General features: G+C 42.3%; 1 protein-coding gene across 2 annotated transcripts in view; it reads left to right on the forward strand.

Annotated features, from left to right (window-relative positions):
• The window catches only part of LOC106949318 (CD82 antigen-like), a 25,353-nt gene that overhangs the window by 8,484 nt on the left and 6,817 nt on the right, over positions 1-10,052 (forward strand). The window contains exons 2-8 of one of the 2 annotated variants that reach the window (XM_015035482.1): positions 3,727-3,799; positions 4,823-4,895; positions 8,218-8,339; positions 8,434-8,508; positions 9,396-9,494; positions 9,601-9,789; positions 9,899-9,982. In XM_015035482.1, the coding sequence (XP_014890968.1) occupies positions 3,737-3,799; positions 4,823-4,895; positions 8,218-8,339; positions 8,434-8,508; positions 9,396-9,494; positions 9,601-9,789; positions 9,899-9,982 (705 nt within the window). In that variant the 5' untranslated portion in view covers positions 3,727-3,736. Of the gene's footprint in view, positions 1-3,723; positions 3,800-4,822; positions 4,896-8,217; positions 8,340-8,433; positions 8,509-9,395; positions 9,495-9,600; positions 9,790-9,898; positions 9,983-10,052 lie in introns of both variants that reach the window. The other variant, XM_015035483.1, reaches the window with a different exon arrangement.

Raw genomic sequence — 10,052 nt, forward strand, 5'->3', positions numbered from 1 at the left:
GGGCGCGCCCCACAGTTTGGGAACCTCTGATCTAAGCTATGTTACAGAGAGTAAATAGAATAAAAACATGCTTTATCTGTGGCATTGTTCATTAAAACAGCACATTTCTGGTGTATTAAAATTAAACACAACAGGTACACTTACTGATATTGTATTAGTGATGTTAATGTGGTAGTTTTACTTGAGTACATTTTTGAGTACTTTCTTCACCACTGAAGAAAGTACAGGAGTACTCACCAGTACTTTCTGTGGCCACAGAACTGGACCGGAGCCACAGTAAGGCCCTGTTGGTGACCTTACTGTTTACAGTCCAGAACCAGAACTTCTGGGTCAACTTTTCTCTGCTGATTAATAATTAATCTGGGTTATTTTGATAATTCTGGGATTTAATAGAAGAAGCGTTCCCACTCTTCCCAGTTCTCCCAGTGTGTTTGGGTCAGAACCAGCAGGTGTACCCGGGTTCCTGGTCCTGCTGACAGATTTCACCCGGGTGTCGGGTGTCAGAGCCTCGCCGTGACAAAACGCCGCTTCCCACCCAGAGCCGCGCCACGGCAGCGGATCAGGTTTCGCTTTTGTTTCCGTGCAGAAAGATGGCATGAAAGGTGCTTTATGTCCAACAGAACCGGACCGGAGCCACAGAACCGGACCTCAGGGAGGTTCAAAGTGCTTTACATCATACAAACATCAGGTTGTCATCGATGGAGAAGCCAGAAACAAACATCGGCAAAATAATCAACACACACCAAACATATTGATCTCTGTTCCGTCTCGTATCGATCAGAACGACTCAAACTGGTTCCTAACTGGTTTCAGTCCAGATTTAAAGGAGCTCAGGGTTTCAGCTGTTTTTCAGTTTCCTGGAAGTTTGTTCCAGATTTGTGGTGCCTAGAAGCTGAAAGCTGCTTCCCCTGGTTTGGTTCTGGTTCTGCAGACCTGACCAGAACCTTTCGGACCTGAGTGGTGTGAAGGTTGATACGACAGCAGCAGACTGAGGTCAGAGGTCGTCCTCTGGCTTCCAGCTGCAGTGACTTCAGAGCTGGTTTCGTTCCCAGTGCCGGGAAGCAGGAACGCCTCCGTGAACGGATGGCTTGCTGCTGCAGCAGTCAGTGACGCAGCCCTGACCTCTGACCACTTCCTGTTCAGATGTTCAGGAAGCTCTCCAGGTGAGGACGGGTTGGGAAACCGATCCGACTCAGAAGGCGCAGAGCGGCTCAGACCTGAGGATGAATCAGAACCAGGAGCAAAAACCCAAACATAGTTCTGGTGCCAGGCGGGTTGGAGGACGGTCTGCACTGAAATCAAAAAGTCCTGGTTCTTCTAGAAAAACCTCGTCTGGAAAAATATTTCTGTCTTCCTTTAGTGATCATTTATCTGCTGATTAGTCGGATAAATTGTCACGTTCTGCAGATTTCTCATCACTGAACTTTATTTTATATCATATTAGAAACACATTAAATAAACAAATAATAAAATAAACATTTTATTTCCTAAAAGTCGGCAACAGTTTTTAGGAAATAAAATAGATTTTTTTTCCAGAATGTGAAGTGAAACTGTTCAGATTTACAGACGTTTTAAGTTCAACAAAAGTCCAGTTCTACACAGGCTAGCTGTTGTGTTCTGCTTGTAAAGCGGTTCTGGTTCTGTTGGTCGGTTTCGTCATGCAGGATCATCTTAGTGCCTCTGAGCCAGCGGGTTCTCTCCTCACACTGATGAGCAGCCAGACGAGGATGATGAAGGCTGATGTTTATCTGCTGCTTGGCGTCACCGAGCTGGGCGGGTCTGGTGCCTGGTACCGAGGAGGAAGAGGAGGAGATGAAGAAGTGTTGATCAGACTCGTCTGTGTTGTTGTGTTTCTAGTTTCAACCTGCAGCTCCAATCAGGAAGGAGATGTTCCCCCAAGTTCATGAATCACTGAAACTGCAGGATCTGGATCTGGATCTGGATCTGGATCAGGATCAGGATCTGGATCTGGATCTGATGTTAACGTTAGGATAGAAACAGCTTTTCTGTAGGTTTTCATCAGTTTTTACTTAAAAACTGAAGCAGAACAAAAATCTTCTCAAAGACTGCATCATTCAGTCCAACTCCAGTCCATTTGTTTAGAAAGTCCAGTCCGGTTGGTGTGAATGCTAACCGACCTCTGGTACTCCAAACCTTGGTCTGGGTTCAGTTGAAGTGAACGCCAACCGGTCCAGAGACCGATCCAAAAGCAGGAAGTGGACTACAGCGCAGGGTATTCTGGGTAAATACAACCAAAACTAACGTGCTAGCCTAGCACTAGCAGCAGAAATGGCTCCTGGTCTTCAGCCTAAAGAGAAATCCTCCAACCGCTAAAATCTCCATCTTGTTTCCATCTGGTGAAGAAGGAAGTTGCTCTCAGTGTCTTCAGAGGTTTTTGGTTGTTTCCTTCAGTGGTTCTTGGTGCAGCGCCCCCACAGGCCAGGAGGGGAACAGGTTGGTTTGACTCAGAACCACAGCAGCTGGAGGTGGAGCAGGTGTTCTGGTTCTAATAGAACCTGGTCGACCAGGAGGGAAAACATTCTGAAACGTTTCTTTGTTCTTCGGTTCCATTAAGTTGAATCATCAAATTTTTCAGGCTCTGCAGGTCCGGTTCTGACCGGTACCGCTATGCTGTACGTTTCCATGGCAACAAGAATGCTAAATTCTGCAGTTTTAGAGACATACTGGGTTCACCTAGTGGCTGCCAGCGGTTCTGCAGGAGCTGACTGCAGGTTCTACCCAAGAACCTGTGAACTGGGTCAGAACCGGGTCAGGACCGGGCCATGTTCCTCAGAGCTCCAGTTTATCGGCTGGTTTTGCTCTGCAGCTGGTTTTCGTTTTAAACGCCCTCCGGATTCCAGAACCGCTCGTTAACCAGGACCTTCTGGGTTGCCAGCAGCGCTCCGGACCGGTTCTGCTTCCCTCTCCCAGCTGCAGAACAAACGCTGCTTCTATTTTTAACGGCGCCTTTGTTTCAGAACCGCTTCTTCATTTTTAACCATAAAAGCTTTGTCATGTTTGCAACCAGAACCAGAACCAGAACCAGAACCTGGAGCTCTGGGATCCTTGAAGCCGTCTGCTCTTCATCATCTCGCATGAAGAGGAAGAAAACAGATGAAAATAAGAGATTTATGAGTTTGTTCATGAATTAAATATAAAACTTTGAAGACATTATTTGGAAGATATTTCTGAACAGAAACGGATCCAGAGAACTACTGGAGGAGAAAATATTAAAAATCATCTGGAAACCCGATTCCACCATCAAAGGAAACATAAAAGTTAAAAGTCATAACTAGGAGAACAAAAGTCATGACTGAGTTATGTTCTCATGACTTTCTGTTGGGCTTTTATTTTTTCTTTTATGGCAGCAATGGGTTTCCATACGAGCCGATTTCTCATTGCATCTTCAATTATAAAATATAATAAAATGTATATATATAATATTAGAAGCATTCAGCCCTGTGGTTCTGTAACAGTGACCCAGTTCCTGTCTAACCGTCTAACTGTCTTTGCTGTGGTTTTCACCGGATCACCATGGATTTATCGGACAGCAGAGCCTGTGATGCATTCAGGTCATGCTGGATTTTCCACAACCAGGAGTCAGTCGGTGGCGGCTTGTTTTAAACGGATCGATATGAATGAGTCGCAGCTGGTTTCCATTACAACCAGTAGAGCTGCTGGTTTTCTGTTTCTGTTCATTTCTGTTTCTCTCCCTCATGTTTGCAGATAAAGCACGATGGGGAAAAAGTGCCTGAATGTCAGCAAGTACTTCCTGTTCCTGTTCAACCTCATCTTCTTCGTGAGTTTTCTGCTGTCTGACTCAGTTACTTATAAAAATCTGAGTCTTTAGTTAGACTTGAAAACTGATTTTCTCAGATGTTGTCCATCCAACCTGACTGAGCTGGAGACATTTCTCAGTCAAATGAATATAAAAAAAGCTGAATATAAATGCACTCCACACTTTTCAGATATTTATTTGTACAAAACTGTTTAGAACCATGAATGATTTTTCTTCCACTTCAGTTTTTCTCTTTATTAGTTCATTTTCTAAATCATTTTTAACTAAAGAACTTAATAAATAAAAGTAGAAAAATGATACCTAGAATTCCCATCCAATTTCTTTCAACTGTTCCTACAATGTGGTTGATTTATTTAAATGTCTATGAAAAACTAAACAAAAGGGAGTTAATGCTAATATATTGATTTGTTGATTTAGCTTAATAGTGTTGAAAATGATTTAGATTCTGATTTCAGGAGACTTTGCTCTGCTGGAAACATTTTCTTCAGCTGTCTGACACTAATATCGGCCCAATTTGAAGTTAAGAAACTTATAACTGAAATTCCAACATTTGGTTATGAATTAATGATCTGGAAAACAAACCACCTCCTTATAAAGGTTTTAAAAACCGAAAAGGTCAAGCTAAAACATGATAGAAGAGTGGTGCTAGCTTAATAAGTTTAGCTTAGCTAGTGCAGTTTACCGTTAGCTAAAACAAGCTAGCAGCAGGCAAACATAAAATCTTCTCTAATTTCTCATTTTATTCATACGTGTTTGATACTTGTCATATTTGTTAAAGAAATAAAAATAAGCTGGATTCCTTTCCAAAGCTAATGTTAGCATGATTCAGCTAGCATTTAGCTGGATGTAGCGGCTATTATTCCTGTTCATTTTAGCTGTAACTGTTTTTAAATGAAAGAGTTTAACGTTGCGTTAGAGATTGGTTAACGCTTTGAGCTGGTCGTTGTTCTGTTGGTGTAGACGTTTATTTTGGCGAACCCAGACGTTCTGTGACTCTTTTCTGTTCTCATGTCGGCTCTCCAGCTGCTCGGCGTTGCCGTCCTGGGCTTCGGACTCTGGCTCCTCCTGGACAACGAGAGCTTCACCGTGGTCATCAGTAAGTGTCCCATCCGGCTTCCCGTCATCCTGACCGACTCTGCTCACTTCCCAGCTCAAACATTTCAAATGTTTTTTCTGACTAAAGCTTCTTGTTCTTTGACTTTTATTACACTTAGCATGAATTTTGAAGCTTTGTCTTGTAAACTTGGTTTTCTTTGTTGGTAAAAAGAAAGTTTAATACAGTCAAACAGTTTCTTCTTCACTTGGCACAGACAGAAAAAATGAGCTGCAGATATTTAGTAAAAACAAAATCCATTTCCTTTAAAGTGATTCTTTCTCTTGGTTGGAATTTAGTTTGACTAAACCACAAATGAGCAAGTCAGTATTTCCATTTTATTTATAACTGCAGTGAAACCAGAATAACAGAGTCACACAAACTGGACTTCACTTCAAATGGCTTTATTCTCCACAACTGATTGTCCACTTCACTGATTATCGAAATAAAACGCATCACATGACTCATAAATTAAATTTATTTTAACTGAAGATGAGCCTTTAAACTGCTTTATTTAGCTTCTGGGTTTGATGTTTATAAATTCTTTAGTCCAAAATATGTGAAAGAGTATCAGCTTCTTCTCTGTTATTGGAGGTTTTTTTTTGTTGTTTGTTTTTAAAGCACCAGTCAGTCAGAGGAAACTCATTCTGCAGAAACGCTAGCAACGCTGCTACTCCACCTCCTGACTCTCCACTAGGGGGCGTGTCTGAGTAAGATGATTTTATACCTGAACGCAGGCTGAGAGACGAAAACTGAAAGAAAAACCCAACTGCAGTATCACAGTTTAACCCAAAGAGGGGAGCACCACGATGGTTTTAGGTAAAAATGTTGCAGAATTAAACAAACATGCATGAAAAAAAGCACAATTTGCATAGAAACATAAAGATAGAATCCTTCAGCAGCAATTTATACAGATTATCTGCAACAAAAAGTTGATTTGGGGTTTAATTAATTTTTAAAAGATGGAATAATTTCACAGGATTGAAGCAGATTCAGAACTCTGACATGATTAATATCCAGGATTAAAACTTTACAGAGTGTGATAACTAAGAAACGGCGACCACCTGTCACAACTTCCTGTTTGGTTTGCTAAACGCGGTGGTTAGACGCAGTCAGAACCGCAGCCGCTGCGTGGCGACGCTGCGGGCGCCAGCCGATCATGATGATCAGAGATTAGCATCAGGTTTAGAGGAAGACGCTCTAGTCTGAATTTCGCCTCCTTTACAGCATTTTGTCTGTTTGCAGAGTTTCTCTGTTGCAGTTGGTTTTTGTGTGTTTGCGTGTTTTGGAGATTGCATCATGCACGTTTGCTGCGCGTTTATACCTGTCGGCCACCGTACTTTAGATCCTGAAAACATTAAATGAGCCAAAAATAACCAGCGCTAGCTAGCATTCGATCCATGGTTCATGTTGAGAGTGAAACATGTTTCCAAACCAAGCCGGTCCTTCTGGTTCAGACATGAATAACCGCAGTGGAGCCTGTCTGACAGCAGGAAGTAGGCAGAAGACGTTTAAATCTCACCAGGTTTAATGTTCATGAGCTGAGTGTTTATGTGACGTGGTGATGGAGACGCAGTGAGCCAGAGGCCAAGCGTGTTGAGGATGAGGAGAAAGAGACGCGCAGTGTCAGGGACATAAAGGCTGTGAAGCAGAATGACGGAGCCGAACACTGAACGAGTGTAGCGGCGCGGGATCCGGGCCGCCGGCGTCACTGAGGACGTTTGTCCGCTCAGCAGGTGTCCTCCTCCGCACACTGGCTCCTTTCTGCTGCGGCCAGCATCAGCATGCATCACATCACCGCACACTCGGCCCACTCTGCATCAGTGCTGCGCTCTCAGGGCTGCGCTCATGCAGCAGCAGGGCTGCCCAGCTGTGTGCCTGAACGTAAATAACACGTATTGATGTTCAATGGGACATTTCATGAAGCAGTTATTGGGTCGGAGTGACGTTCGCAGCGAATCAGTGATAAGCCAGACTCAACCAAGATGGCGCTGCGTCAGACGGAGAAGAACGGAAGCCGATTTCAGCTCCGCGTTCATCCAGTCGCTCTGTAAAGTTTCACCGCCAGAAGTGAACAGCAATGATTTGGGTCGTTTAGCTTTTTAAAGAGCAATAGGGGTTTACAGATACCACAAAGGAATTAATTCATTTATAAATGTCACAGTTTGAAGCTAAATTTTTAGTTTTAGTGACTAGATATGTAGTTAACAAGCTCGGCATTTAGTTTGAAGCTGCTTAGTATGAAGCTAAAGATTTACCTAAATATTTAGCTCCAACTTTCCTTTTTTGCTGGTATTATTTATTACTATACAGGTTTTATTTCTATTAGTAGAAGTTCTGCTAATATTTTATTTTGTTTACTTTGTCAAAGTAAAAAAAGTTTCAATCAAATTGAAGGTTGCCCGTTTCCGGCTGCCGTAGCAGCAGAGTGACTCATAACGTTAAGCCACAGCAGAGGCAGCCTGATGACGTCTCTGCTGGAACCGAAACTACAATCCGGACTATTTTAGGATCCTGATTCTGCCGTTCAGACTTAGGAAGATTTAAAATATTTGGCTCAAAATGGAGGAAAATAAAATGGCGTGGACAGATTCTGGTGCAGAAACTTGTCTGGTTTTCCCATCATGCATTGCGAAACATGCTGGGTTTCAGATCTGATCATGTGGATCTCATACGCTGTAACATCGATAAGGATTTTGTTTTTTGTTTGTTTTTCAGTCACTTTTAGTTTGGTTCCCCAAAGTTCCTTACTTGGTACACTGCACTTTTTAATTTTTTTTCTTTTTCCAGTTGGGTTCACCTTTTAAAAACCACAGATGGTTTGAATTGTAGCCTTTTCTATGTAGTGTAAAAAACCCTACCAGAGTACATTCAGTGAACCTGAAGTGATACTTTTTAAAAACTTCTGATATCACCAACAAGGCTCCAGCAGAAGTGAGACTGAGCCTGGAAAAACTTTTAAGTCACAGCCGTCTAAGAAAGGGCGAGTTTATTTTTGACTACGTTGTTTCATTCAGAGAGCAAGCGAATGTTTCTGTCGGAGCTTCCTCCGGCTTCGGGGCCTGCTGAGGTCAAACCAGCTGTTCTGTTTGTTGGTTTTCAGCAGTGGTGGTAAAACTTCTGTTGGATAAAGTTCAACATTATGTTGAAGTTTTGGTTTTTGAAGGCTAAGAATTGTTTATGTTCTTATAAAGAATATTGATGGCTTTATTTAGAGGTTTGCTTATCTAGCAGCTCCATTTCCTCCCCTCACCTTCTCATTTTTTTTCCTATAAACTTTATTAAGCAAGTGGTAGGTAATGTCTCTGCTGGCGTTTCTCCTCAGATAACGTGACGTCTGTGAAGGTGGCCTGCTACATCCTGGTCGCAGTCGGTGCATTCTCCATGCTGATGGGCTTCGTCGGCTGCGTGGGAGCCATTTACGAGAGCCGCTGTGTGCTGGGCCTGGTGAGTCCTGGAGCTCCTCCAGATTATTTCAGAATAATTTTGTTTGGTCGGATCAGGATTCTTGCCTAATTTGCCTCTCCCTCCTCTTCCTCAGTACTTCACCTGCCTGGTTCTGATCCTCATCGCTCAGATTGTAGCCGGTTCTCTTATCTACTTCCAGAAGGAAGGGGTGAGTGATGTCACTTCCTCTTCAGTCATATTAGTATCTAGAGGTTTTCAGTTTCTCTTCTAGGAAATGTCGACTTCAGCTGGCAGTTTGTGGTTAGACCAGGAAGCTCTCTGATTGGCTGGTTGGTGATCACATGACAGGACAACCTGAGAGGCAGCAGCTGGTGCTCTGCCCCCCCCTGCTGTTCAAACTGGGACATTTATTTTAATCTGCTGCATATTTTTTTAAATTTTTAATCACATTCTATGTTAGCCTTTCTCTCTCCCAATATTTTCAGAATTTTATAAAATTGTTTTTATTAATAATAATTATTTTATGTTTAGATTAAATTTATTTATTTTTTCTAAAATTCCTGGAGACATTATGAATTTGTGCTGCATAAATAAATGTTTGAAAAATATATTTATTAACGTCTATAAAGGCAACACATAAAGTTAATCTTTGAACAAGTAAAAAACAAATGTTGCTTCGTAAAATAAATAAATAGCAATATGTAAAAAAATTATAAAAACCCTAAAATGTAAAAAAAAAACAAAAAAAACAGCAAGTAAAATATTAAATAAAAGTATAATTAAATGTAATAAAAAATAAATGTGTTCAAAATATTTAACATTTATTTTAAATAGAAATAAACAATTCAAAGAAAAATTACCAAATAAGAAAAAGGAAATCTAAAGTGAAAATATTTTACAGTTTTATTACTAAGCCGATCGATGCATTAAAAATAAGATGCAAAGATGAGAAATAAAAATAAGAATGAAGGAAACAGAATATTAAACTTATACAGAAAGCAGATTTATTTTATTCATGCGCTGGTTTTTCATCCGAACCAAACTGGATCGCCACCAGAACCAAACAGGCTTTTCTAACTTCCTGTCATCTTCCAGCTACACAATCAGATGTCACAGGTCATCAGCAAGGTGTTGGCAGGTTTCTCCAACAACAACACGAGCACGGAGCGGGCCTGGAACTTCGTCCAGAAGAACGTGAGTTCAGCGCCAAGCCACCTCGCTCTGTTCGGGTCGGAACCTGACCCGGGACAGAAACAAGTTCCTTTAGCTGTTGTTTTGATGACCTTTGACCTCCCTGCAGATGGAATGCTGCGGCTGGACAAACCATGAGGACTGGATGGTGCACCAGGTGATCAAAAACAGTTCCGAGCTTCTGTTCCCCTGCTCCTGTCAGAACGTCTCCATGACCGACCCGAACCTGGCCGAGACCGACCCGGAAAACAGTTGGCTCTGCAAGTCCAAGACGGCCGACTGGCCCGTTTACAGCACGGTAACAAAGAACGCTGTCCGGTTCGGTCCGGTCCGGCCGAATAGAGCTCATTTCAATTCCAGTTGAATCCGGTTTATCTGGCTGAATTCCCATCTGGTTTCTGCCTCAGGGTTGCTCTAAGAGCGTGGAGAGCTGGCTCCTCACCAACATCGGCGTGGTGCTGGGGATCTGCGTGGCGGTGGCCTTCATCGAGGTAAGAACATCGTAGAACACACATCTACGAGAACGAACATCGCAGAACGAACATCGCAGAACGAACATCG

This window comes from Poecilia latipinna, unplaced genomic scaffold (genome assembly GCF_001443285.1).
Source record: "Poecilia latipinna isolate Pla-1442-1.1 unplaced genomic scaffold, P_latipinna-1.0 Scaffold336, whole genome shotgun sequence".
Taxonomy (NCBI): Eukaryota; Metazoa; Chordata; class Actinopteri; order Cyprinodontiformes; family Poeciliidae; genus Poecilia; species Poecilia latipinna.